Raw genomic sequence first — 27982 nt, forward strand, 5'->3', positions numbered from 1 at the left:
GCGCAGGGACACCGGGAGCGCAGCGCAGCGCACCGCCCGCCACCGCGCGACCCACGGCGCGCAGCATGACGTCGGCGCCTGCGCACTGGGCGCCCGCAGCCCCGCCCACCCGCCTGGGGGCGCGGCCGACGCGCACCGCCCCCACGCACGCGCGGTTCGCTCCCGCCCCTCGCGCGGGAGGCGGAGCTACGCGGCTCGGGGGCGGGGCCACGCGGCTCCGGGGCGGGGCTTCGGGTCAGCTGACCCGGGCTGTGCAGGCTGACCCCAGAAGCCGGGCGGGCGGCGGGTCGTGGCGCGGTGAGTCGGGTGGGAACTGGGGGTCGGGACTCCGGGGCGCCCCCGCCGCATCTTTCCAGGAGCCTCGTGCAGCCCCTGGGCCGTCTTGCGGCTTCCGTCCCCCTCCCCGGGTGCGAGGTCCTGGGACGAGGCTCGGGGCCGGGGTTGGGTGGCCCCTGGGGGGTCTCTTGGACCAGCCTGGCCAGGGGTCGGGATCTGGGTCCTCACTGCAGCCCCTGGTGCGGGCGGACGGGGCCGACGGCTTTGTGTTCCGCAGGGCAGGCCAGGGCAGGGGCCTCGGCGCGGCTGGGCGCTGACCCCCGCAGCTGCCCTGTCATTACCCCGACAAACAGGCGGCGCTGGCCTGAGTCACCAGGTGGCCGGGGACCCGGAGGCCTGCAGTGGGGACGCCGTGTTCTGCGGGGAGCCCACATGGCCCTCTCCCCTCCTGTGCCTAGGACAAGTTTTGAAGTGTGTGGCTGGGGAGGCTGGGTCTGGAGGGCTGAGGACTGGCCCGGGCCTTGTCCATTCACCTACGAATGTCCATTCACCTGCTTCGCGCTCGTGCCCCGGGGAGGGCGGGGGGGGGGGGGGGAGGGGTTCCGAGGGGGGGTCCCCCCACTAGAGCCATCCCAGGCTGTTACCATTGAGTGGCTAATCTGTGCCAGGCACCCTTCTAATCCCTTGGCCTGGATTATGTCATTTAATTCTGCAGTCGGTCTAGGGGGTGGAGACATAGGTTATTCCCCCCCCCCCATTGTACAGATTGGAACTCTGAGGCTCAGTCACCTGCCCTGCAGTTCTGTGCTTGTGGACACCGGGCGGGTCAGTTCTAGAGTGCTCTCTCCTCGAACCTAGGTCATCTGATCTCACAGCTAGTTCGTTTACTTCCTTCCTTCTTCCCTCCCTTCCTTCTTTCTTCCCTTGCCTTTCCTCTCGGTCTCTCTTTCTCTCTGTCCCCTCTTTCTGGACCTTTACTGTGCAGCTGCTGTTTCTGGCCCTGAGAGTCCATCACAACTAGCGTGAAGGGAGAGGTATGAGCTTGAGGAGCAGGCTTAGCTGAGGAATGTGATAAGCATTCTTCAGATATGTGAATGGGGCAGAGGGGAAGAGGTGACAGGTGTCGTCTGACCAGCCTTTGCAAGGTGTCTTTGAGGTAGCATGTTAGAACGAGGTACTAGTGTCTCCTTACCTGGCCCTCCAGGGGGAGAAGGACACACTCTTTTTTTTTTTTTTTAAAGATTTTATTTATTCATGAGAGACACAGAGGCAGAGACACAGGCAGAGGGAGAAGCAGGCTCCATGCAGGGAGCCCGATGTGGGACTCGATCCCAGGACCCCAGGATCAATCACGCCGTGGGCCAAAGACAGGGGCTAAACCACTGAGCCAAACAGGGATCCCCTGAGAAGGACCCTCTTAAGGGAAGAGACCACATGTGCAGAAGCCTGGAGGTTTGCCACTTCCATGGGAAGCTTCCGTGGGAAGCATCTTCCTGACTCAGCTTGGAATCCAAGAGAGGAGCTTGGGTGCGGCCGGAGATGCCTTCTCCAGCGCAGGCTTTTCCAAGCGTGGTTGTTTGCACCAGAAACAACTGGTAGTGCTTTTTTTTTTTTTTTAAGATTTTATTTTTAAGTAATCTTCACACCCGACGTGGGGCTTGAACTCACAACCCTGAGATCAGGAATTGCCTGCTCTACTGACTTAGCCAGCCAGGTGCACACCCGGGGTTGCTTCTTAAACCCAAAGTCCCTGATCTGAAGTCCAGAGACACTGAGCCTGAATTCTGGACGTGTGCCCTCTGTGGCACCAAGGCACCCACCCCTGCTGTGGTCCTTGTCAAACCTTGGATGCAGTCAAGCTTTGTTGCGACCCTGGACATCCATTCTCATGCTGCTGTGTGACCAGGAGGTAGGCCCGTTCCCAGAAGCCAGGCCTGGTGCCCAGGCAGGCTCCCTAGCTGGGTCAGAACCTACAGATGATGGCCCCTGGGAGAAGGCCTCTTCGGATCAGGATCAGGTGTGTCTTAGAGCATCCTGAGCTGTGCATGTGCCCCGTGAAGGATCGGGGACCACCCACCCACTGCTCTGGGCCCTGTGAGCCAAGCTATAATGCTCAAGACACCCCCTTCCCTCACCCGTGATGTATTCACTTTATTTCCTCCCTAACCTGGTGAGAAGCAGGCAAGGGGTGACCTCGGGGTGGTTGAACTCCTGGATTCTCATCCTTAAAATAGTCCCCAGCACACGTTCAGTCACGCATGGGCGGAGAGCCTTCCTTATGTGCATTTCATCTGCACCACAAACCCCAAGGAGCCAGGGTCACCATCTTCATTCTACAGACAGGTTCAGGCAGGTTCCTTATTTGGGCAACGCTACCCAACCTTACCTGGAAAATGGGGACAGTATCCCCCACCTCACAGGGAAGTTACGAGGGTGGCAGTGAACTGGATGGGCAGACACAGAATCTGTAAGGGGGCGATGTGGGGGTCCAGTAGGGGGACAAAGGACTTGCTTGGAAATGCCTTTAGTGCAGCAAAGATAACAGTACTTACCCAGACGGTCTGCTAGCCTGGGTGGCCTTGCAGGTGCTGGTGGCAGGACATCAGGTGTAGAGCTCCTTGATGTGCTAAAGGTCATCCAGGTGGGTGGCCAGGATGCAGGAAGAGGCTGTCAGCCACCCTTGCAGGGCCCTGCAGATACAGCAGTGACCCTGGCACACGTGACCTGGACACCGTTACCCCAGCTCGGGGCTTCTGCCCATGGCCCATCACAGTAGGCCTGAGAGTTCCACTTCCTGAGAAAAGAAGCTGACTGGCTTCCTTCCCTCCTCACTTCCAAGAGTCTGGCCAGGGTGACGGTCCATTCAAGGGCTATGACAAAAGACCAAAGACCGGGTGGCTTATAAACAACAAACATTGATTTTTTTACAGTTCAAGAGGCTGGAAAAGTCCTAGGTCAAGACACCAGCACATGTAATGTTAGGTGAGGGTCTGCTTCCTGGTTCACAGATGGCTGTCTTTCTCTGTGTCCCCCCACTGGCGGAAGGGGCAGGGGAGCTCTCTGGGGTCTCATGTATAAGGGCGCCCATCCCATTCCTGAGGGCTCTGCTCCCCTTACCCAAGCGTGTCCAGAGCCGCCCCCCCCCCATTGCCCTCACACTGGGGGTTAGGTTTCCACATATGAATCTGGGGGGCCACAGACATGGTCTGGGGCACAGGGCATTGCTTTATGGGGATCCTGGTCTGGCTGAGGGCAGCAGGAACTAAAGGTATCTGGGGAGTCAGTCCAGCGAGGACAGCCTCTGGGCACGGGGAGAGAAGGGCAGGTCTGCCTCTGGCTGCTGGGGGGGTTGGGCAGGGACAGAGCGCCTGAGGCAGTGTGACAGGGTGGCCAGGAGCTGCGGCTTGGGGTCCCAGGCCCAGCTTTGACTCCTGCCTCCACTGCTTCCTGGCCCGATGTTAAGTCACTTCCCTGGTGCCTGGGATGTATCAGGAGCCCCCGTGTCCCCTTCATGGAGTTGATGTGGGGACAAAATGAGGCAATGCCTGCAAGGTGCTAGGAGCAGAGCTTGGTGATCCGGGGCCTGGTGAGTCTCTCCTGGTAGAGGTGGCGCCGTCGGGCTCTGCTCGCTCTGCCTTGTCTGGGACTGTCGCGCAGAAGGTGACTGCTGTGGCCACTGCAGGGCGCCCAGGCATCAGGAGGGGAAATTCCTGCCGCTCCTGGGACCCACCACTTTCAGGCTTTGTGGGCGGTGAGAGTGGGAAGGTGGCTCCGACTCCTTGGCCGCAGGAGCCCCACACCTGCCCGTGGAGAATTCGGCAGGGTGCCAGGCTCGAATCCGGCCAGCGCAAGCTGCCCCACCCCCCACCCCCCAGGCCGGGCGGTGTTGTCCTCTGACCCCTGTGGGCGGACAGCCCTACCTTAAATAAGGGAACCTACTTAATGGGGCCTTAATGGGGCCTCCTGTAATTTACAAGCTCCCTGCTGGTCTAATTTACAAACCAAAGATTGGAAACGATGTAAATGTTGGGGAGCAGGACCAAAGTGATTCTGAGGGTTCATTGCCTGAAGCCTTTCAGCCTCAGGGCAACTGTAGGAGGGAGGCGCGGTAATCACCCTACAGATGGGGGACCTGACGCCCAGGGAGGCGGAGGCTCTTGCCCAAAGTCGCAGCCTTGACGGGTTTTGGTAAAGCTGGCATTTGAGCACGTTCGTCCCTGTGCGCAGACCCAGCGCTCTCTCTGCACAGGTGGTTGTCACAAGGGTGCTTTGCTCTCTGTCCTCCAGGCTGAGCGTGTCCTAGGGTTTGGGGGCTTGCCCTGTGCTGGGGGATAACAGGATGGGCGAGGCTGGGGGCGAGGAGCTCAGGAGCCCAGGGGCCGGACCTCCCAAGGCTAAAGGCCCCCTCTCTTTCTCCCTGGACACCCCTCCCGAACTCCCACAGCAGCCATGGTCTGGAAGAAGGTGGGCTCTGGCAACTTCTCCGACTGCCCCAACGGCTCCCGCCCGTGGATATGGGACGTGTTTGGCGAATGTGCCCAGGACGGCTGGGACGAGGCCAGCGTGGGCCTGGGCTTGATCTCCATTCTCTGTTTTGCAGCATCCACCTTCCCGTGAGTAATGGCAGGGCGCGGGCCCGGGACAGGGGGTGCGGTGGGGTGATGGCTCAGGCACTGCCCGGCAGCCGATCACCGGCCCTGGGCCTCTCCAGACTCAAGGTCAAGCGTGAGCCCTCCACCACTCCCACTTGCTGACTTCCAACCCACCCTGGAGGGCCCTGAACTGAACTGCACCCTAGGTCCCATCTTATGCTGGGCGATGCCGACACACAGATAATAGTAACAACATTAACACTCGCTGTTTGTTCAGTGCACACTACGTACTTCAGTCCTAAACACTTGAAGTGTTCTTAGCTCACTTAATCCTCATAACCCTGTGAAACAGGTACAGTTACCATCCTTAATTTTTTGGATGGAAGGAATGGAAAGTCAGAGAAGCTAAGTAACTTGCCCTGGGTTGTACAGCTAAGAAGAGAAGAAGCAGAGGGGTGGGAGGGCTCAGATGCCCCAAATACAGCCCTTGTCCTGTGACAGTCTGGTGGGTGGCCGGCAAGCAGTGATTACAAAATAGTGTGATCCCTGCTGCTATTGAGGAACGGAGACGCACTGTGACTTGGGAGAGTCACTTTGCTGCTCCACGGCTCAGCTTCCTCATCTGCAAAACAGGAATGTTGTTCCCCCCTTCCCAGGGTTGGTGTGAGGATGGCACGAGGGAGTGTACGTCAAGCACGGGGCTCTGGACCTTGGCACAATGTGGGCAGACAGTGTGTGGGGGTCAGGGGCACAGGGAGACGTGAGGTCCGAAGGCCCTGCAGTGTGAGGGTTCTCTACTGTCAGGAGATGGGCTCTTTATCCTGAGGAAGATAAGGGTTTCATCAGGAGCTCGGCATTTTTTAAAAATAGCTTTTTGGAGAGATAATCCACATATCATATAATTAGCCTCTTTAGATATATAATTCGGTGTTTTTAGAATATCCACAGAGCTGTGTATCCATTGCCATAATCAGTTTTAGAACATTTTCATCACCCTAGGGAAAAAAAAAAAAAACTAAAGAAATGAGTCATTCCTTATTCCCCCCCGAAGCTCCCAGCCCCTGGCAACCACCTGTCTACCTCCTGTCTCTAATAGATTTGCCAACTCTGGACATTTCCTGTAAATGAAATCATAGAGCATGTGAAAGACCGGCTTCTTTCACTTACCAGAACGGCTTCAAGGCTCACCCACATTGTAGCAGATGTCAGGACATCATTCCTTTTATTTCCAAAGAATATTCTAACGTGTGATGTTCCACATCTTATTCATTCATTCCCAGACGGACATTTGGGCTGTTTCCACTTTTTGGCTGTTATGGCGAAGGCCACTGAACATTCATGGGCCAGTTTCTGTGGGTACATACGTTTTGACTTCTCTTGGGTGTATGCCTACGTGGTAAAATTGCTGGGTCATGTGGTAACTGTATTTAATCTTTTAAGGATTTTTTTTAAGTTTTTTTAAATTTGTTTATGAGAGACACAGAGAGGCAGAGACATAAGCAGAGGGAGAAGCAGACCCCCCACGGGGAGCCCGATGCGGGACTCGATCCCAGGACCCTGGGACCACAACCTGAGCCAAAGGCAGATGCTCAACCACTGAGCCACCCAGGTGTTCCTCTTTTAAGGATGTTTAAAAAACATTATTAAGTCCTGATTTCATGACTTAGTCTGGTCCTAGTGATGTCATTTTGGGCCTCTGGTTTTTTTTTTTTTTAAGAATTTCTTTTTTAATATTTCTTTACTCATGAGAGACAGAGAGGGAGCAGCAGAGACATAGGCAGAGGGAGAAGCAGGCTCTTTGCAGGAGCCAGATATGAGACTCAATCCGGATCCTGGGATCACCATCTGAGCCAAAGGCAGCCGCCCAACTGCTGAGCCACCCAGGCGTCCCAAGATTTTTTTTTTTTTAAGTAAAAATCTCTACCCCCAGCATGGGGCTCAGACTCACAGCCCTGAGATTAAGAGTCCCATGATCCATCCACTGAGCCAGCCAGGCATCCCCTGTGGTTTTCTTTTTAACAGGGAACTAACTGCCAGACTGTTTTCCAAAGAGGCTGCACCATTTTATATTCCTTTTGTATTCCTTCCAGTCGTGTGTGAGGTTCCAGTGCGTCCATATCCTTATCAATGCATATTTTTTTCCATCTTTTCATTATAGCCGTTCTAATGGGTTTGAAGTGTTATCTCGTTATAGTTTATGATTTGTATATGGTTTTAGATTATTCTTTGCCTGATGGCTAGTGATGTTAAGAAAAGGTCTTTTCAGATTCTTTGCCCTTTTTTTTCTTTTTTAAAAAAATTTAATTTATTTCTGGGAAAAAAGGGCAAAAGATAAATAAATTTAATTAATTTATTAGAGAGAAAGCACGTGTGAGAGCACAGGCAGAGGCAGAGGGAGAAGCAGATTCCCTGCTGAGCAGGGAGCCCTATGCAGGGCTCTGAGATCATGACTGGAGCTGAAGACAGACATTTCACCGATGGAGCCACCACAGGTGCCCCCTTTGCTCACTTTTCAATTGGATTATTTTTCGTTTTGCTGTTGAGTTGTAAGAACTTTTTATGTAGTCTGAATACGATAGCCTCATCTGACATGTGATTGATTAGTAAATATTTTCTCCCATTCCGTGGGTCCTCTTTTCACTTCCTTGAGAGTGTCCTTTGAAGCACAGAAGGTCTAAATTTGGATGAGGTACAGCTTATCTCTTTTTTCTTTTTTTGCTTGTGCTTTTGGTGTCACATCTAAAAAAACATCGTGGCCTAACCCAAGTAACAGAGACCTACCCTTATGGTACGAGGAGCGCAGCTGGCTCCAGGGGGTCCCAGACAAATCAGGTTTGAGCATTCACCCAAAGAGACATGAGTGGTGGTGAAATGAGAAAGGAGCTTATCTCCAAGAGGCTGACTCTGGGAAGACTGCAGACTAGTGTCTCAAAGACTGTCTCCCAGGGGCTATATAAGGACAGTGGGGGACTCTGGTTGGTGGGAACATACGGGGGCGCAGTGAAGGTCAGATCAGGCATTGTCTTGGGGTCAGTCACTCCGGGTCTTGCTGGCTCAGGGCAGTCCTTTTGCTTGAGCAGGTACTTTCATTTCCCTTCCCAGGATGCTTTGCCCACGTGGTCTTTTGCCTGAGTTAAGGGATAAGCTAGAAAGAAGAACTTAATCAGGATTGAAAGTTTAAGGCCAAGGGGCAGGCGCCTGGGGGGGCTAGGTCTGTTAAACCTCCGACTCTTGATTTTTGGCTCAGGTCTTGATCTCAGGTCGTGAGTTCAAGCCCTGTGCTGGGCATGGAGCCTACTTAAAGAAGAAAGTTTAGAAAGAAAGTTTGACAGACGTTTCTCCAAAGAAGACCTACACATGACCAACAGGCACATGAAAAAATGCTCCACATCACTTGTCATCAGGGAAGTACAAATCAAAAGCACAATGAGATACCACTTTGCACCAGTGAGAATGGCTAAAATTAACAGGACAGGAAACAACGTGTTGGTGAGGATGTGGAGAAAGGGGAACCCTCTTGCACTGTTGGTGGGAATGCACGCTGGTGCAGCCACTCTGGAAAACAGTGTTTGTCAAGAAATTAAAAATAGAGCTACCCTACGACCGAGCAATCGCACTACTGGGTATTAAAATATTCTTTTTTTTAAAATTTTTTTTTTAATTTATTTACGATAGTCACAGAGAGAGAGAGAGAGAGAGAGAGGCAGAGACACAGGCAGAGGGAGAAGCAGGCTCCATGCACCGGGAGCCCGATGTGGGATTCGATCCCGGGTCTCCAGGATCGCGCCCTGGGCCAAAGGCAGGCGCCAAACCGCTGCGCCACCCAGGGATCCCCGCACTACTGGGTATTTACCAGCAGATGTAGTGAAACAACGGGTGCCCGCACCCCAGTGTTCGTAGCAGCAGTGTCCACAATAGCCAAACTGAACAGAGCTGAGATGTCCTTCGACAGATGGATGGATCAAGAAGGTGTGGTGTCTACACACAGTGGAATAGTACTCAGCCATCAGAAAGGACGGATGGAACTGGAGGGTTTGTGCTGAGTGAAATGAGTCAGTCGGAGAGAGACCATCATCATGTGGTTTCACTCACACGTGGGATGTAAGAAATAGTGAAAGGGACCATGAGGGAAGGGGGGAAATCAAGTGGGAAGAATCAGAGAGGAAGACAAACCACGAGAGACTCCTGACTCTGGGAACCAAACAAAGAGTTGCAGAAGGGGAGGAGGGTGGGAGGACGGGGGGGACTGGGTGACAGGCACTAAGCAGGGTGCATGATGGGATGAGCACTGGGTGTTACACTATATGTTGTCATATTAAATTTAAATTTGGGGCAGCCCCGGTGGCTCAGCGGTTTAGCGCTGCCTGCAGCCCAGGGCCTGATCCTGGAGACCCGGGATCGAGTTCCGCGTCGAGCTCCCTCCTGCATGGAGCCTGCTTCTCCCTCTGCCTGTGTCTCTGCCTCTCTCTCTCTCTCTGTCTCTGTGTGTGTCTCTCCTGAATAAATGAATAAAATCTTTAAAAAATTTAAATTTTAAAATGTATAAAAAGTTTGAGGTCAGAATGGTGGTAGTCAAGCCCTCTTTTGCTCTTTTCCACAACAGGTTTGTAGATTTACCTGATTCTGACATCAGTGTCCACAGGTATATTTTCCCCACACCGTCCAGCATTTAACAGTTCAGACCCTGTTTACCTTGGGACAGCATCAGATCCCACAGGTTAGGGGCTCGGTCCCACAAGGCTGCCCCTCCCCTTTCAGATGTCAGTGGCAAGTCCACGTTGTCACCTGTGCTTCTGATACATGTAGACCAGCTATAGATTGGAGGTCCCAACAAACCCCTTACTTGAGTTTGACTAATTTGGGAGAACGGCTCATGGTCGACTCACTAGATCACCGACTTCTTACGAAAGGAGGTTAACTTGGGAGCAGCCAGCCGGCAGGGATGCCCAGGGCAGGGGATGCGGACGGAGCATGGAGCTGCTGGGTCCTCCAGTCACTGACCCGGAGGCTCTCTGAACCTGTCCGAGTTCTGGAGGCTTCGCTGCGCAGGCCTGATTGGTTACATCATTGGCAGCTGGCGATTGGACCCCATCTCCAGTCCCTCTCACTTCCTCAGAGGTCAGGGCAACGGGAGTGAAAGTACCAATGGTTTAATCACATCACAGCCACCAGCCCTCATCTTGAGGTGACCCAGAGGCGGTCCAAAAGGGACCTCATTAACATAACGAATGGCACCTGTATTGCTCACTTAGGAAATTCCAGGAATTTTACTTAGCAATATGCTAGGTATGGGGTGAAGACCAATTTCTTTTCTTTTCTTTTCTTTTCTTTTCTTTTCTTTTTTCTTTTTTTTTCTTTTTCTTTTCTTTTCTTTTTTAGCGGAGGGGCAGAGGGGGAGAGAGATGCTTAAGCAGGTTCCACACCCAGCGTGGAGCCCAAGATGGGCTCCATCTCAGGACCCTGAGATCCTGACCTGAGCCAAAATCAAGACTTAGATGCTTAATCGACTGAGCCACCCAGGCGCGCCCCCATATTTCTTATTATGAATCACAGTATGATAGAGGAGGTTTTAAATTTAGGTCTGTTAAAAAACAAATTCCACTGGTCAAATTTGAAGACACAGTTTGGGTTATTAAGCCATTCATGAATTGGGCAGCATCCTACACGGCAAATAGATCTTTAAAAAATTCAACAGATTTGTTTTTGCAAGAGAGAGAGAGAGAGAGAGAGAGAGAGAGCAAGTGCGTGCGAGCACATGAGTAGGGTGAGGGGCAGAGGCAGAAGCAGACTCCCCACTGAGCAGGGAACCCAGTGGGGGACTCACTCCCAGGACCCTGGGATCATGACCTGAGCTGAAGACAAACAGCTGACTGACTGAACCACCCAGGCGCCCAGCAAATAGATGTTGTTTTTTTTTTTTTTTTTTTTTTTTGCAAATAGATGTTCTAAGGAGCTTTCCAAAATGGAAGGTTTTTATAGGAAAGACAGTGGGGCAAGAAATTAGTAGAAAAAAAAGAAGGGATTAGATCCTGCAAGCTCACTTTCCTGCAGGGGGTCTTGGTAGGTGACGTCATGTTCCTTTGTGGGGGGTGGAGACATGTGACATGGGACAGATTACCTCATTGCTACTGACCAGAAAATTCCTGAGCGATTAAGACTACATTTCTGGGGGAGGTTGAATATGATTAGGTTAGTTTTTAAGCCCCTGTTTGGTGATTTGGCCTAAGTGACTCCACCTTGGGCCTGTGATTTTTTCTTTTCTTTTCTTTTCTTTTCCTTTCCTTTCCTTTCCTTTCCTTTCCTTTCCTTTCCTTTCCTTTCCTTTCCTTTCCTTTCCTTTCCTTTCCTTTCCTTTCCTTTCCTTTTCTTTTCTTTCTCTCTTTTTTTTTTTAAAGATTTTTATTTATTCATGAGAGACACAGAGAGGCAGAGACACAGGCAGAGGGAGAAGCAGGGTCCCCACAGGATGCCCAGTGTGACACTCGATCCCAAGACCCCAGGACCAGGCCCTGAGCTGAAGGCAGACGCTCAACCGCTGAGCCACATAGGCGAGGCGTCCCTGTGGTTTTCTTTTTAATGGGTCTTTGGTACAGTTTGCGTTGTATTTTGTGCACGGTATGGGGTAGGAGTCCAGTCTCGTTCTTTAGCTTGGAGATACCCAGTTGTCCCAGTACCATGTGTTTGAAAGACCATCATCCCCCCGCTGAATTATCCCAGTATCCTGTTGTGGACTTGGCAGTTTTGCTGAATGAGCTTGTTCTAGGTGCTGTATGTAGTAGGCAGGTTGCAAGTAAACAAAAATAGGTGCCGTCCTTGGGTTTACAGCGCTTCCATTCTGGCTACCTTGAAAAGGCAGTCTGGGAGTCTCAGGGAAAAAGGACTGGTAGGGCAAGGAGTGAGACCGGAGGCAGGGAGGCCAGCTGGGAGGCCGTGGAAGCCATCCAGCAAGCAGCGCTGTTGGGGGCATTGGAGAGGCCCTTCCAGGCTGACAGGACAGGTGTGGGTGACTCACAGAGGCTGACGGAGAGACGCCCTGTTCCAGAGTGAGTGCATCTCTAGAGCTACCTGGGGAGCTGGCTGAGATCATGTTGGCCCTGCCTGAGGCCCGCTGGCTCACCAGGGAGGGGGTCAGAGGCCTGGGAGAGAGCCCCAGGTGACAGCAGGAAGGTGCCTGCTTTTCTGCCCCTCCTTAGGACTCAGCCTTCCTTGGGTGAGACACAGTCACAGTCCCTGAAATCTACGACTTGCCAAGTCACGTGTGCTACAAGGGGCTGTAAGGGCCGTAGGCTAGACCTTACTTAGGGACCTTCTGGGTGCCAGGCCTGCATTGGACACTCTTCCTGCCCTCAGGGAGCTTGCGTCTGGGTGGGACAAGGACATCCCGTGTTACGGAGGAGGAAGTAGAGGACACGGGCGAGCTTGTGTCAAGAAGGCCGTGGGGAGGAAGTGATACTTCCTGAGCCACGAAAGACAAAAAGGAAGAGGAGAGAGTCAGCTGTCTGGCTGCCGATGAAGAGTCTGGAGAAAGGGAAATAAGTCCTGGTGGAGGGGGCGGGGACAGAGGGACAGCTGGCCCTGGGGGCCTTGTGAGGACACGCTCAGGAGGATGCAGGCCCTCGCTGGAGAGCCGCAGAAGGATCCGATTGACTTTGGCAAGCCTGGGGTTTCAGAAGGGCCCTTGAGAGGGAGGACAGGTTCAGGGGGAGCCAGGCTCGGATGGGGGACAGGCAGGTGCACGGGCAGGGGTGGGTCCCGACAGGAGGAGGAGAGGGCAGGGTGGCCGTGGGAAGAACCGGGGCCATATCCGGCTTCTCGGCTTCTGACTTGGGTGATGGGAGGGATGAGGTGCTCTTTAGTCCTTTTATTTAAATACACACAGACGAGGGGCACCCCGGTGGCTCTGTCGGTTAAGCGGCCGACTCTTGGGTTTCAGTTCAGGTCATGGTCTCAGGGTCGTGAGATCAAACCCCACGTCCAGCTCCGTGCTCTTCACTGACTCTGCTTGGGAGTCTCTCTCTCTGTCCCCCTCTGTCCCCCACCACCCGCCCCCCCACTCTCTCTCCCTCAAATAAACCTTAAATAGAAAAGATTTTTTTCTTTCCCTCTGCCTCCCCGCTAAAATAATAATAATAAATAAAATAAATACAGACGATTAAATAGAAATGTAGAGTAAATGGCAGTTGTATAAAGGATCAGAGCGACCGGAGCCTGGGGGCTGGCTGTGACGCTGGCGCCAAGGCCCCGAGTGACGTGACTTGGCCCGTCCCACGCGGACTAGAGCTGCCCTCTGGGGCTTCTGCAGGACCAGCGGGTTAGCAGCACCGAGGGCGCGGGATTCTGCTGAGGCCTGTCACCTGTGCTGTCACCTGGCACTGACACTGGCCGGAGGTCTGAAGAGACGGCCTTTGGGAAAGGAACCAGGGGGTCCCAGCCACCCACCGGGGCATGAGCTCCCGGGGCACAGCCCCGCCCTCCCCGCTGCCCTTTGAAGGAACCGGGCTGTGGTTTGGCCCAGCTTCTCTGCCGCTCGGGACACAGCGCAGGCCAGGCCCTGGCTCTCGCCACTGCCACCGTCGTCTGAACCTCTGCCTCCCTGTGTAGGAGAGTGAATGTGGGGTCCCGACACCAAACTCCAGGTGCCCCCGGGGAGTCTCCGGGGTGCTGTGGAGGGGAATCTGATGCCCTAGAGACCCCTGGTTGGCAGAGAACACCCCCCAGTGAGCATCCCCGAAGGGCACAGGGAGGCTCCTGGGGGTCCTGCCTGCAGGGAGGCTGGGCTCCCAAGGGACCACCTGTGCGCCCCCCCACCCGTCCCCCGCCGCAGCCCCGCCCTCCCCTGAGCCCATGTCATCTTCCTCTCCTGCAGCCAGTACATCAAGGCCTGCAAGGCCGGCAACATGGACCAGGCGCTGTCTCTGTGGTTCCTCTTGGGCTGGATCGGAGGAGACTCCTGCAACCTCATCGGCTCCTTCCTGGCCGACCAGCTGCCCCTACAGGTGGGTCCCGCAGGGGGTGGGGGGCAGCTGGCAGGAGCATCCTGCCCCCGACCATTGCTCCTGCCCTGGGGTGCTGGGTGCCCCGCTGAGCTGCCAGGGTTGGGGGGGCCCGGAGGAGGAAAGGTTTGCCTTCGGGGGGCGGGGTGGCAGGTGCCGGGAACCACATGCCGGCATCGCCGTCTTCCCCGCTGGGAAGGCCTCAGCCGGGACCCTCAGTTCACCCCTGAGCCCCATCCGCCCCGCCGAGGCGGGCCCGCCACCTCCCTCAGTCCGTGCAGGCCTGGCCCTCTGCATCCGACGGGGACCCAGACGGGGCCCCAGGAGGTCAGGGCGGCGGGGTCATGGGTCGGGCTGCTGTGTGCCTGGTGCCCTGAGCCCCACTTCCCGCAGACCTACACGGCCGTGTACTATGTGCTGGCGGACCTGCTCATGCTGTCGCTCTACTTTCATTACAAGTTTAAGAAACGGCCCTCGGCGTGTGAGTGCGGGTGGCCGGGCGGGTGGCCGGGGACGGGGACGGGGTGGCGGGAGGGCCGGGCCTCGGGGGAGGTGGGCTTCCCCGGTGCAGCGGTGACCGGGGCCTCACCTGCCGAGGAGCAGAGGCGGGGCCGGGGGGGGTGCATCGAGCATCCAGGCGGGACCACGGGACGCCCCTTGCCCCTTCTCTCGAGCTGTCCTTCAGCAAATGTGGCTTCAGCCGCTCCTGAACCTGGCCCTGGGCTTGGAGCCAAGGTGACAAGGACACAGGTCACGGTGGCCCCGAGGGTTGAGCAGGGGCGACAGCCCTGGAGGAGGGTGCTGCTGCGGACGGCGGACTAGGTAGCTCCGAGGGGCTGGGGCACGTCCTGGTGGCTGCTGCCCCCGTGCGACCCTGGCTCCCTCCCCCGGCGCAGTGTCTGCCCCCATCAACGCCGCGCTCCTGGTCGGCTCGGGGGTGGCGTGCGGCACCCCGCTGCTGAGGCGCGCCGGCCCCGAGGCTGCCCCGGCCGAGGTCTTCCGAGGCCGGACGCTCCTGTCCGTGGAGCCGGGCAGCAAGGTGAGCGGGGGGTGCGTGAGGTGGTGGCTGGGGCCCCGCCGGCCACGGGTGGGCCTCCCCCTGCGAGGGAGCCCGATGGCACGGCGCACCCCGGCCCCTCGTGGGCGCTGAGCACCCCCGCCCTCTCAGCCCTTCACTCAGCAGGAGATCATCGGCTTCGTCATCGGCTCCGTGTCCAGCGTGCTGTACCTGCTGTCGCGGCTGCCTCAGATCCGCACCAACGTGAGCCTGGGCAGGGGCGGGGTGGGGAGGGCCTCGGTCACCGCGTGCTCTGTGTGCAGAAGGCCCGGGCCCAGCTTGGGCGGGCGGGGCGGGCAAGGCTCCCCCTGGGCCTCAGTGTCTACCTCCGGGACTGGGGCGCAGCGGCAGGTGCGGGGGGGGGGGGGGCTTGGCCTGCAGCCCTCCGAGGGGAGGAGGGAGTGGCGGGGGGGGGGCAGCAAGGGGCAGGGAGGGGCAGCCGGGCTCCCGGGGACCTGGGCCGGGTGGTGGGAGTGCGGATGCTGGACGCGGGCCCACGGCGGGAAGCCAGCTCCGGCGGACGGAGTGGCAGGAGCCCCAGCCCAGGCCTCTGACCGCCCCCCCCCCCGCCCCCTAGTTCCTGAGGAAGTCGACGCAGGGCGTCTCCTACTCGCTGTTCGCCCTGGTGATGCTGGGGAACACGCTGTACGGGCTGAGCGTGCTGCTCAAGAACCCCGAGGTGGGCCAGAGCGAGGGCAGCTACCTGCTGCACCACCTGCCCTGGCTCGTGGGCAGCCTGGGCGTGCTGCTGCTCGACACCATCGTATCCTCCGGGGTCGGGGGCAGTGGGGGGCAGGTGGCAGCTTCTGTCCATCCGAGAGGGGAGTCCCGTGTGCCTGGCACCCTTGCTTGGCACCCCAGGGAACTCCCAGCTTAGTGGGGCGGCTGTCAGCACCCCCTTCTCAGCGGTGGCACTGAGCACTTCGGGGTAAATCTGTCTGTGTCACACCAGGGGCTGTCTTGGTTTAGAAGGTCAGCCGAGGCCTCTAGAGTGCTCCTGGGAGGAGGAGGATGGGGGCTGAGGGGGGGCGGCAAAGGCAAGGGAGAGGTGGCCTCGCCTCAGCTTGTGCAAAGGCCCTGAGGAACGGGGCGGGGGGAAGAGGCTGTCCTCTAGAACCTTGGGGGGGGGCTGCAGCTGCGGCTTGGGGCCTTGGCCTCGGGGTGGGGGCAGGGTGCGGGGTGGAGGGGAGAGGGGAGCAGCTCTCCAGGGAGCCGAGGCCCCCAGGGGTACGTCCATCCCAGCCTTTGCTCCGTTTGGCCTTGACGTCGGCGCCTCCAGATCTCCATACAGTTCCTGGTGTACAGGGACACTGGCACCTCCTTGGAGCGCCAGCCCCTCCTCCCCAGTTGACCAGGACCCCCAGAGGCCACTCCCAGGAGGGGACAAGTATGGGCCGGCCCGGCGCTGCTGCCCCCGGACTGGGCCATGGGGGGAGCCGGGGGCACCTGGAGGCCCCGGCCCAGCTGCGTCCCCACCTCCAAAACCTCCTCACCGCCGCTTCCAGGAACCTGGACTCTGCAGGGAGCGAGGAGGAAGTGGGGCGTCAGGGCCAGCCCCCGCCCCCTTGGGACACCCCCCAGTCTGAAGCTGCTGTCCCTTGGGAGCCTCGAGGGAGGGGTTGCAGCTGCACCCCCGGCCCCCTCCGTCCGCCTGCATGCACACTCCTTGGAGCGGGGCGTGGCCGCAGCCGGGTGACCCCAGGACCTTGCTGCTGACCCAGGCCGGCCGAGTAAACGGTCCCTGCCAGCGAGGCGTCCTTCTGCTCCTTCCCCAAGGTGCTGGGGTCTGCACTGCTCTGGGCAACAGCTTCCAAGTCGGGGCCCGGAGGTCGGGCTGTGGCAGGGCCAAGCGGGCCGCCCGGCCTCTGGGGGACCTCGGGTTTTCTCCCCTGCTCCTGGGTAACAGACCCCACCGCTGGGGGTGAGGACGCAGCAGCGAGAATGACAGGGTCCCGGCCTCGCGGTGTCAGGAAGAAGCAGAGTAGTTAAGGTTCAGATCTTGGGTCTGCATCTCAGCTTCTCTGTGCCTCAGTTACCTCGTCTGTGAAATGGGATGACACTGTTCCCAGTTCCTATGTTCTTACTGTTCTTATAAGATGGTGTAAGTAGCGGCGGACGTCAGCCCGGAAGCCTGAACGTAGTGAGCGCGCCATAAGGTCAGCTTTGACCATTTATAGCTGGAGGAGAGGCACGTCCAGATCGCCCTGCAGATCAGAGAGACCTTCCTGGAGGAGGTGACCTGCAGGATGAGCAGGAGATAGCAGGGGGAGTGGGAGGTGTTGCAGGCAGGAGGGAGGCGGTGCAAGGGCCGGGGGAAGGGCAGGGGAGGACAGCTCAGCCCGGAGCTCCGCTTCTGAGCCCCAACCTCACTGCCTCCCAGACCCTGTTCTGAGTCCACTTTCTTGTTGGCCATGACCCGAGGGGGAGAAGGTGGGGCCCGAGGGCTGGTCGGGGGAGAAGCTGTCTCAGGCTCTCCCAGTCTCCTCTTCTGCCCTGGGGGCTGGAGGGAGCTCGGCCTCGGGGTCTGTGGCCTCTGCCCGCAGGCGGCCCACAGCCCAGTGAGGTGCCGCTCAGACTTGCGGGACGCAGCGTGCCCAGGCCCTGGCCCAGGCCGCACTGGGTGGCTGGGATGGGGGGATCTGGCTCCTGTCCTTGCCAGCACGGAGGGAAGACGGCTGCGGGGCCCTGGGGGTAAGGGCTTTGACCGGGAGGAGACCGGGAAGACTTCACGGAGGAGGAGGGCCCTGGAGCGGACTCTTCTTTTTCTTTTCTTTTTTCTTTTCTTTTCTTTTCTTTTCTTTTCTTTTCTTTTCTTTTCTTTTCTTTTCTTTCTTTTCTTTCTTTTTTTTTCTTTCTTTTTTCTTTTCTTTTTTCTTTTCTTCTCTTTTCTTTTTTTCTTTCTTTTCTTTCTTTTCTTCCTGTCTTCCTTCCTGTCTTTCTTTCCCTTCCCTCCCCTCCCCTCCCCTCCCCTCCCTTCCCTCCCCTCCCCTCCCCTTCCCCTCCCCTTCCCCTCCCCTCCCCTCCCCTCCCTTCCCTTCCCTTTCTTTTCTTTTCTTTTTAAAGATTTTGTGTATTTATATGACAGAGGAGAGCGTGGGCACAGGCAGGGGGAGCAGCAGAGGGAGAAGCAGACTCCCCGCCGAGCAGGGAGCCCAATGTGGGGCTCTATCCCAGGACCCTGGGATCATGACCTGAGCTGAAGGCAGATGCTTAACAGGCTGAGTCCCCCAGGGGCACCCGTGGAGCAGAATCCTGGAGGCAGAGCGGGTCAGGAAGGGGAAGGTGTGTGCACAGGCCTGGAGCTGTGGGTCTGGGCTGCTCCCAGGATGGGCCCCCAGAAGCCAGGCTGACGGCAGGGTCATGGGGCAGGGCCAGGGCGGCGGGAGACTGGGTCGGGGGGACACGACACACGACGGGGGGGGATGGGGGGCTCTGAGGTTCAGGGGTGCAGCCAGGGCGAGTCGGCCCGGCCATTGAGCTCCCCTTGCGTGCAGGGCCTGGCTGGGCCCTCCTGAGTCGGGCACTTAGGATGCAAAACCGGCTTTGAGGGCCCCAGCAGCTTTCCGCCCCGTGATCCGCCCGCGATCCCACCCCCCGCAGGCTGAGCCTCTGCCCCCGCCCCCCCCCCAGCCGGCTCCGCCTGGGCTGGTTCGGGCGCCCTGTGCCCTGTCTGGTCGCTGGTGGCCCGCTCGGCGTGGTGGCGGGAGCCGGGGTGCCCGTGGCTCGGGGACAAGCGGCACAGCCCTGCGCACGGCCCTGGCCCGGGAGGCGGTGGCTGGCGGCTGCGGTGCCCGGCCTTGTGTCCCGCCTCGTGTCCTGCCCCACGGCTCCGGTCCCCTCCCCTTCGGGAAGGCCCGGCTGGGAGGGCTCAGGCCCCGGAGCGCCCTGCGAACGACGCGGTCACGGCCAAGTGACGGCCCGGGAGGTAAATGGAGGAGCTTGTCCTCTGCCGCGGAGGGTCTGCCAGTCCCCCCCCCACCCCCCTCGCCGGCCAGGTGTGCGGGGGGTGGGGCTCGCAGGTGGAGGTGCTCGGGTGGCCGCAGAGGGCGGGGCCTGCCCTCCAGGTGCGGCCTCAGGCCCTGCCTCCCGCCTCGTGTGCGGCCCGTGTTCTGCATTCGGGGTTCAGGCCCAGGCTCCGCACTTGTCACTCGCCCTTGTCCGGGAGGGATTGTCCCTCTGGACACTCATGGGGAGCAGGGGGCCGGGCCGGCCCCCCCTAAAGAGGCCTAGCCTGTAACTACTGAGATGCCGTGAGTGCAGACGCCTTGCGCAGAGCCTGGTCCCGCTGTCCCCTGAGTCCTGGCGGGGTGGGGGTGGGGTGGGGGAAGCGGGCAGGTGGCGATCTCCGTGGCAGCAGGAAGGGTCCCGCATGTGTGTCCCCAGACCCTCCCCGCCCAGGAGGGGGTTTCCCCTGGGTTAATTCAGTGAACCTGGGGTTTAAGCCACAGCGTGGATGTGGCCTTCAGCCCCCAAAGTGGAGAAAGGGGAGCACCCCACAGCTCACTCCCCTCTCTACCTCTTCTGCTATTGGACTTGGCCTTCACTGTTGCTGGACGGACGGACGGACCGCGGAGGCCCCTGGGTAGGCAGCCGGGTGCTGAGACCTGACTCCCTGCCCCAACTTGCCAGCGCTTACCTGGTCAGGTCACTGTTAGCCCTGCGGCGGGAGTGGGGCTTGCCTTCCGCTCGGGTTAACTCTGGGGGAGTTGATCGGTCCTGCAGCCCCGAGGACACAGCCACCCACTGGGATCTCTGGGCCCAGCACAGAAGTGGTCCGTAAAGATGATTTTTATTAGTGGGCACGACCCTACCCCCACCACAATGTGGGCTGACTTCTGTCCTGCTCACCGCAGTACACAGTAGGTGCTCAGTAAGTGAATGAGAGTGACTGTCCCTCCAGGAGCCCTCCACCTGGTGAAGGAGGCAGGCCCGCAATGCACAATCACAGCACTGCCGAATGTGTACGCCTGACACGGGAGCGTATGGTGTAGGAGTTCTAGCTCCAGGACACTATTTGAAAAAAAAAAAAAAAACCAAGTTAGTGATTACTAAATCTGCATGGAAGTTACAGGTATAAGAATAGATTACATCTCGGGTGGATGGATGGATGGATGGGGTAACTGGGTGATGGACATTGAGGAGGGCTCGTGACGGAGTGAGCACGGTGTTCTAGAAGACCGAGGAATCGCCGACCTCTACCTCTGAAACCAAGAACACATTATATGTTAAGTAAATTTAAATAAAAAAAAATTAAGACTATATTCTAGTTTGCAACATTTCTACTATCTGATGGTAACCCAAATGCCTAATGTGCATGAGGAATTGTGAAGAATTTCATCCCTAGACCGGTCAAAAATGTGCATGTATGTGACACTGTCTTCATTCTGTGAAGCAGTAATTGGCCATTGACGTTGAAAAGTTGCACAGAGATGGGGCACCGGACTGGCTGAGATGGTGGAGCGTGTGACTCTTGATTTTGAGGTTGTGAGCTCAAGCCCCACTTAGGGTGTAGAGGTTACTGAAAACTTTTTTTAAAGGTTGCACAATAAAGGTAGAGAACAGGGGCGCCTGGGTGGCTCAGTGGTTGAGCGTCTGCCTTTGGCCCATGGCCTGGTCCAGGAGACCTGGGATCAAGTCCCACATCGGGCTCCCTGCATGGAGCCTGCTTCTCCCTCTGCCTGTGTCTCTCATGAACAAATAAAATCTTTAACAAAAATAAATCAAATCTTAAAAAAGATTTTTAATTGAGAGCATGTGTGCACTCATGCAGGGGGAGAGAATCTCAACCAGATGCTGGTGCTGAGCGGGAGCCCGACGTGGCTCGATCTCCCAACCCTGAGTCATGACCTGGGACGAAACCAAGAGTCAGGCATTTAACTGACTGAACTACCCAAGTGCCCCTGACATAGTATTCTGAAAGAGAAAGTCATAGAAAATTAAAAATACGACATTAAAAAGTTTTGTACATTTCAATAGACTAGAACATTTCTTTAAATTGAATTTATAGAAAATGTTTATGCTGTGAACTTCATCTTTTAAAAAAGTGAATAGACTGTTGGTGATGTGAATTATAAGGTTTTTATGACACAAAAATAGCACCAACTCGTTTTTTTAAAAAAGTTATCGATTTAATAATAGATCATCTGCTTCCTAAGGGCAGAAAAGAGAATTGCAAAATCAGTAACAAGCCCTCACTCAAAATATTTGTAGCGAAGCAGGTAGGTTCCGGCTGAAATGATGACCCGACAAGGTAGGATTAAGTAATCTGGTTTTCGGGCTGAAAGTTTTACAAATGTTAGTTACATTGAGAAACTGATGGTGAAACACTTTCACTTCTATGATAGGTAATTCTTAACATTAACTGGAACGAGATGTACTTTATTTTTAAAAAGCTTGGAGCTCTGGGCACCTGGGTGCCTCTTGATTTCAGCTCGGGTCATGCTCTCGGGGTTGTGGGATGGAGCCCCGCGTCGGGCTCCACGCTCAGCGTGGTCTGCTTGTCCCTCCTTCTCTGCCCCTCTCTCTGCTCGTGTTCTTTTTCTCCCAAATAAATAAAATCGTTTAAAAAAAAAAAAAAAAAAGGAAGCTTTTGCTGTAGAGGCTTCATCACCGAGAATTCCAGGACGGGCCAGCAGGTGGGGAGCTGCCCTCCCTCCAGCCTCCTTAGGGTTCGCTGGCCCAGAGCTGCAGGCACCTGTGGGGAGCTCCGGAGGGAAGGTGAAGGTGAGCGGGTGGGTGGCAGCTGGGGTCAGGGGCCGGGGCTGCTCCAGGATCTTGGGAGCAGGAAACCTTCCCTGTGGGACCAGCTCTTTCCTGTCGGAGAGTGTCAGGCGAGAACTGAACTGGCTGGGCCTGGGTCACGCCAGGGGAGGGCCATGTGGCCGCACTCAGGCGGCTGCTGGAGGGTGGCGGTGGCGGCGGTGGCATCAGCGAGGCCCGTCCACGCTGCCTGCTTCCTCCGGTGGCTGAGGGTCGAGGGCATGTGCCACGTGGTGCTGCAGTCAGTGATGCAAACGAAGGAGTTTGGAACGGGGTGGGGGTGTGTGTCTTGGAATCTGGGGCCCCAGAGGGAGCTCAGGGAGGGCCCAGGAAGCTGACTTGTCAAGACCACAGTGACAGGGTGAAAGGGCCTGAGACCACCACCCGCCCCAGGGGTGTTAAGTGGGTGCAGAGCTCACCCCACAGCCAGGGCGTGGGACCCCCGAACTGGCCCCCCAGCTGTCTGGTGTCAGTAGGAGAGCAGGGACTGCGGAGTCCCACACACAGCGGGGGTCTGCGGGGATGAAGGTGGGGGTGGGGGAGGCCACACCCAGGGTGACGGGACATGGGGTGCCCAGCTCTTCCGGGCGCGTGGGCTGGGGAGCAGAGCAGCAGCCCTGGGCCCCACAAGGGCCCCTCTTCTCGCCCACCGTGGGGGTCCCCCCTCTGCCGCCACCCCGGGGCCAGCATGCCGGCGAGGTGAGAGAGAACACAAGGCCGGTGCTAACTGCGTCCCAGTTTGTTTATTTATTTTTTTGTTCTTTTTTTCTTTTTTTTTTTTAAGTATGGAAGCTCAAGTATAAGATGTAGATTTTCTTTTTTTAAGCTTTACAAAAAAACAAAATAAAACAAAAAACTCCTTTTGCATTCCATAAAAATTGACAGAAAAGCACCTGGCCAGAAGAGCAGACGGTCAGCAGGCCCCACTCCGCGCCCCCACCACGTGGGCTCCGTGGGACAGGGGCCAGTCTGTGCAGGACGACGCTGAGGGCCACCTCCTTTCTCCGGGAGCTGTCCCCTGTCCCCCCGGCCCCAACCCCAAGCAACTCCCAAACACACGTGGAATCAGATTTCCAGTTTTTCTTCTCTCTTTCACACACCACAGTTAGTTCATAAAATTTTTTTGTTTTACATTTTTTACACCAATGTAACAAAAAGGGGGGAGGCGGGGGGCGGGGGGGGACTGGGGCAAACAAAAGCACACGGGCTCTGGAAACAAGGAGAGTTCTGATAGCAAAACGTGGTGGGAAGTAGGCCTCGGAGACAGGGGTGTTTACTGGGCTTTATTCTGGGGAGATGGCGCTGTGCGGTCGCGATGCCGGTGTTAGGGACCTGGTGGGGGGGCGGGGCGGGGGCAGAGGACGAGTTTTCTAAGAAAGGACTCTACGGAGGCGTGGCGGTCCGCGGGCGAGCGCGGAGCGGAGCTCTAACACTGCTGCTTTCTCTTCAAGGCCTCCACCAGGTCGTTCTTAAGAGCTTCTTGCTTTGATTTGTCTGCGAAAGTCTGCACAGACCTGCCGGGGGAAAGAGGGCGTCAGTGCGCGTCACGGGGAGCGGCGGCCCGAGGGCCGGGTCACGCTGCCTCCTCCTCCTCGGGTGACCGTGGGGCCGCCGGGGCCTCCGTGCACGGCCCGCCTGGGGTCACCAGAACCCCACTCCACTCCTCCGGGCGCGGGTCCCAAGTCAGCCTGAGCCAGAGGGTGGCTCCTGGGCTTCGAGAGCAACGCAGCCGAGCCCCTCGTGCTTCAGGGGCCCTGCCGGGGAGCCTCCCCTCACCGCCCCCCTGCCCGGCAGAGGCGGCCCGCGGCTCACCCCCCAAGTGCAGGGTGCAGGGTGCAGCGAACACTTAAGAACCTCTGGACATCTGAGCAGACTGGGTGCACGTCCAGGGCAGCCCCCAAAGGGCAGGCGCGGGCAGCCTGCTGCTGTGCGGCACCGTCAGCTGAACTTGGCCGAGAAGCTCCCTCAGCCTGGATTTCAGGAGGCAGCATGGGACGGAGACGAGAGGCCCTGGGTCCCTGCTGTCCGATCCCGGATTTGTGGGGACGTGCGGGCCGGTGCACCTGCGCACGGGCGTTAAGCTCTGCACCAGAGCAAGCGGCCGCTAAGCTCCGCAGAGGCCGGGCGGCGCACACAGTGCTTCCCACAGCTCTCATTCCCCTCAAAGATCCCGGGGGGCCTCCTGGTGTCCCCAGTTCACAGGCGAGGAAAGTGAGGCTCAGGGAAGTGCCCCCCGCAAGGGCCTGAAAGGTCGCTCTGTCAAACTGACCCAACGTGTTGACCAAGAACTTAATAAACTTCTTATAGACTTCTCAACAGTCTCGAAGCAGTGACGGAAGGGTGCAGGCTGCCTGGCAGGAAAGCTGCGGACACTGCGGCCCGTGGGAATCTCAGGCTTGAAAGCATCGGCCGTGAAAAGGCCGGAAGACAGGGCAAAAAAGAATCCTCGACTTCCAGAACTGGGAGAACCAAGAACATCCCAAACTGAGTTCTGGCTACTGAATCCCAGAAAAATCATGGCACGTGGCCTCCCAAGTCTGAGGGGGGCACAGATAAGCTGATCTGTAAACCACTAAAAAACTCTCAGGAGAAGTGCCATGGTTTTCGGTGGAATGTTTCTGAACAAGCATCCTGGGCTGCCCCGGCTCAGCGGTAGCAAAAGGAAGCATCAGACGGCAGCCCGTGGCCCCGGGCTTCGGTTCTTAGCCCACCATGTGCTTCTGGAAAAGCTTCCAGGGGGAGGAAGCGACAGCTCACACGGCTCCCAGGCCTGCGTGGGTGCTGGCTCTTCTGGGAAGGAGCAGCCAAGCACACCAGGCCTGGCCTGGGCCCCGTCCTCAACCTCCACAAGGGAGAAAGTTCCAGAGTTAGAACCAGAGGGAGACTAGGTAAGGCACGGGAGACTGGGCTCAGAATGGCCTGGAGATATAATTTGGGGGACACAGCCTGGAAAGGTCACTGCCAAGCAATGTCCAATCAATGCCCAGAGGAAGTGCTGGCTCAGAGTGGGAAGGAGGACGTGTCCTGGACCCACGGAGAGCCCGGCTGCCCGCTGCTTGGGGGGTGGGGGGGTTTCTATGCTGGAAAGCTTCCAGGGGGGTGGCCAAGGGACTGACCCAGGGCAGGGCTCTAGAAGACTTTACACCCCACCCCACCCCCAACAAAAGCTGAGGGGCTGGGGAAGACGCCGGCAGTACCACGGCACGCCTTAAGCAGGTTTCCTCTCGCTGCGATGGGAATGGGACGTCCCAGCGCAAGGCCTGAGGGTGGCACTCAGAGGCCCAGACACGCTGGAGTCCCATGAACACAGAGGAGCCTGGTTGCATCAATGCCCCCCGCTCCCCCGAAATCCTGCTGGGCCTCTTCTGGGTCAGGCTCCAGTGGCCAGTCCCTGGTCTGGGCAGAAATCCCTTAGCCCTGCCCTGAGGGCTTCCGAGCGCCTTGGATTAAAAGTTTCCCTCCTCTCCCAGGACGCGGGCTTTCCCCCATCTGTATCTGTCATGGGCTCAAGTCGGGGTTCACAGCTGTGGTCAACAAGCAACACTTGCTCCTTTCCGTCAGTGTGAGGCGTTTAAGAGGACGGCTGCAGCTTGTTAGGGGCAGAAGGTTATGCCGGTCCAAGCAGCTCCAGCAGCAACCAGTCTGGGGGTGCAGCAAGCCCAGCCGGGGGGATTCTGGCCTCCGCTCTGTGCTCTAGCCTCCGGCTTGGGGCCACACACCCCTTTCACAAGCCACGGCCCCAAACGGTCCATTTCCCATGGAGAAGGCTCATCTGGCCTCTGGGATGCTTGGTGGGGAGGCCAGAGGCGCCGGTGCACAGAGAGGGGGCTCGGGGAGGCTGCCCTGGGGCACGCGGCCGAGTGAAGGCCGTGCCCAGACCCCGGCTCTGAGACCAGAGCGGTGCAGACAGGCAGTTTCTGCTGGAGACGCAGGGTTAATCCCCAGACTGGGCTTCCTCCAGAGCCACGGCCAAGCCCCATCTCTGCCCCACACCCACCCCTGCCCAGAGTGCAAGACACACACACAGCACACACGTGATACGGGTCTGGGTTACACGGGGCCGAGTCTACGTGTTACCGCGGCCGCCCACAGCCGTGAGCCGACACGGGGGTTAGTGGTGGTTTAGAGGACCGCGCAGCCACAGCTGGTCCGGGGGTGGCGGCGGGTTGGTGAGTCCTGTTTAGTGGGGAGGGTGCTCACGCCTCTCAGGCAGGGTACCTGCGTCGGCTTAGTTATCAGGCTGGATGTGGATCTGGCGCTGGGTCAGCACTTGGGAAAGCTCCCTCTGCAGCTGCTGAAACTTGGGGTGGTCGGGGATTACGTCAACAGATCTACAGAGAGTGGTCAGAGATGAGTGCGGCGGGAGGGAGGGACACGCACCTAGGAGCATGAGGTGACTGCTGGAGACGCAGGGGCGTACGGGGTAGAAGGCAGAGCCATGTCCAAGGGCCCTGCGCTCTGGGGCGCAGCACAGAGCGGGAGCCGCTGAACTCGAGGCTGGAGGGGGCCCGGCCACCGCCCCCCTGCTGGGAGCATGTCTGCGGGACGGAGTGTGGGCCCCAGGTGACCAGAGGACAACGATGTTGCCAGAGGAGGAACAGAACCCGCCAGAGGCCAGACTGAGTTCCCCACCGGCAGGTGGAAATGGGAGAGATGCAGATCCAGGGGGCTCCTCGCTATTTCAAACCATATGAGCAGGAGACCAGGAATCTGTCTCCTGGGTGAATCCACAAGTCAGGGCAGCCCCCGGAGCAGCTCCCTGCCTCTGCTGTCGGCCCCAAAGCAGAGCCTGAAACATGGAACGGGGCCCTGGGGGCTGAAGCTGAGGGCAGAGGCTACCCCACCTGCCCCCCGGGCCGGGGGAGGCCCAATAAAAGGAGCCACCGGCCGGGGGTCGCACAGCACCTGCAGGAGCTCTTAGTTTTCTGACCCCAAGGCCAGTGCTCGTCCCACGGTTGCATCTCCTGCCCTGTCCCCCCGGACTTCGACGGCCCAGAGAACCCTTTCCGCCTTCCTTTGGGCCAGCGCTGCAGAACCGAGGGCACCAGAAGGGGGCGGGGGCGGGCAGCTCAGGACAGGGACACGGCCACCAGAGCCCCCGGGGGCTCCAGAGAAGAGCAGGCCGCCCGACAGGCTGCACTCCCTCGCGGTCCCGAGGGCACCGATGCCCCCAGCAAACACAACAGCAGGCAGGAGCCAGCGACGACCCGAGGCCGGTGCCACCCCGCGCAGCAGGCCTAGGATTCAAACCCACGTCTTTTGGTCGTGAAGCCTGTGCTGTGGGTACGTTACCTCAGCCCGTTGACGATGTCCTTTGTTTTTCCAAAGTAGATCTCATTCAGCGTACTTCTGATTTTATTTTCCATGTCCTGGAAGGGAGGTCGGTCGGGTCAGGGCGGCAAACGGAGGCCCCAGGCCCACCCTCCCCACCGGCCGCTCACCCCTGCAGTCCCCGCCGCCACCACAGGGGGGAGGTGCAGGACCGCGCCACAGCCAGGCCGGCCCCCAGGCCCCCACGCCTGCCCCCACCCTGCCGAGACTCCACGGGAGCGCTTCCCGGGCTTCGGGCTTGAGAAGCCAACACTCGGGGACCAGCGGCCAACACCGACGGCCCTCCAGGGAGCTCACACCACTGGCAGGTTCCCCGTCTGTGCCACGCCTCCACCCCTCGGTCCCCGACCAACACAGAGTGTGGCCAAGGGAAGGCAGGGGCCGCGGCCCCGACGGGTGCGTCCTGGCTGAGCTGGGGCGCCTGCCAGCCGGCGGGCTTGGGGAGCCGAGCCCAGGGCAGACGGGCAAGGCCCGAGCAACACGACTCGCGCACGCTGCGGGCTGCCCCGCCGGGAGGAGCCCGGGGCCCACTCACCTCCACCAGGCGCCCGATGTTGGCTATGTGCGGGGAGCAGTCGCTCACGGTCTCGTCCTTCTCCATCTGCAAGAGATCAGACGGTCGCTCGGCGTCAGAGGCCCGCGCGCTCCTGCGAACGAGCCGGGGCCGCGCAGAGCCGGCTGCTCCGGGGGCACCCCCGCGGGGGGGCCTCAGCTTTGGTCCACACAGCTCGGCCAGCAGAGGACCACCCGGCCGGGCACGGCTCCGGCTGTCCGCGTCCCTTGCGGGGGAGCCTCCGGCGTGCCTCGGCGGCCCTGCGGCGGCAGCTTCGGAGGGAGGGACCAGCAGCCTGCAGCCGGGCTGACGGGACGCGCAGACTGGTGGCGGGGCCGGCCGTCGGGACCCAGGTTCCTAGACTGTGACCCAGTGGGGTCCTGGGAGGGACCCAGCCATGGAGCCTCGCGGGGTCCGTTCT

The 27982-nt window shown here is 58.4% G+C and overlaps 2 protein-coding genes across 7 annotated transcripts in view; one reads left to right on the forward strand and one right to left on the reverse strand.

Moving 5' to 3' along the window:
• Positions 1-245: 245 nt before the first annotated feature.
• SLC66A1 (solute carrier family 66 member 1) lies at positions 246-16993 on the forward strand. Of its 5 annotated transcripts, XM_055330990.1 has the most exons (9): positions 257-297; positions 3207-3258; positions 4721-4889; positions 13735-13864; positions 14255-14342; positions 14758-14900; positions 15030-15122; positions 15496-15681; positions 16198-16404. In XM_055330990.1, exons 2-9 carry the CDS (start codon positions 3252-3254, stop codon positions 16267-16269), a joined length of 888 nt encoding a protein of 295 aa, XP_055186965.1. In that variant the 5' UTR covers positions 257-297; positions 3207-3251; the 3' UTR covers positions 16270-16404. The 5 variants fall into 5 exon arrangements, with proteins under 5 accessions (XP_055186962.1, XP_055186963.1, XP_055186960.1 ...); XM_055330985.1 differs by lacking the exon at positions 14758-14900 and having other exon boundaries at positions 255-297; positions 16198-16993; XM_055330986.1 differs by lacking the exon at positions 14758-14900 and having other exon boundaries at positions 255-297; positions 4724-4889; positions 16198-16993.
• A 5408-nt stretch (positions 16994-22401) lies between these two features.
• CAPZB (capping actin protein of muscle Z-line subunit beta) overlaps positions 22402-27982 on the reverse strand; it is a 128040-nt gene continuing 122459 nt past the window's right edge. The window contains exons 7-10 of one of the 2 annotated variants that reach the window (XM_055331429.1): positions 27544-27609; positions 26970-27046; positions 25896-26008; positions 22402-23191 (exon numbers count right to left, since the gene is read on the reverse strand). In XM_055331429.1, coding sequence (XP_055187404.1) covers positions 25906-26008; positions 26970-27046; positions 27544-27609 — 246 coding nt within the window. In that variant the 3' untranslated portion in view covers positions 22402-23191; positions 25896-25905. The remainder of the gene's footprint in view (positions 23192-25895; positions 26009-26969; positions 27047-27543; positions 27610-27982) is intronic. The other variant, XM_055331430.1, reaches the window with a different exon arrangement.

Source organism: Nyctereutes procyonoides, unplaced genomic scaffold (genome assembly GCF_905146905.1).
Source record: "Nyctereutes procyonoides isolate TBG_1078 unplaced genomic scaffold, NYPRO_anot_genome, whole genome shotgun sequence".
In the NCBI taxonomy this organism is placed as follows: domain Eukaryota; kingdom Metazoa; phylum Chordata; class Mammalia; order Carnivora; family Canidae; genus Nyctereutes; species Nyctereutes procyonoides.

Excerpts from the sequence above, each read along its gene's own strand:
- SLC66A1 (XM_055330985.1), top strand. Across the intron at positions 4,890-13,734 it reads TTTGCAGCATCCACCTTCCC|CCAGTACATCAAGGCCTGCA; the intron begins GTGAGTAATGGC and ends CCTCTCCTGCAG. Across the intron at positions 13,865-14,254 it reads CCGACCAGCTGCCCCTACAG|ACCTACACGGCCGTGTACTA; the intron begins GTGGGTCCCGCA and ends CACTTCCCGCAG.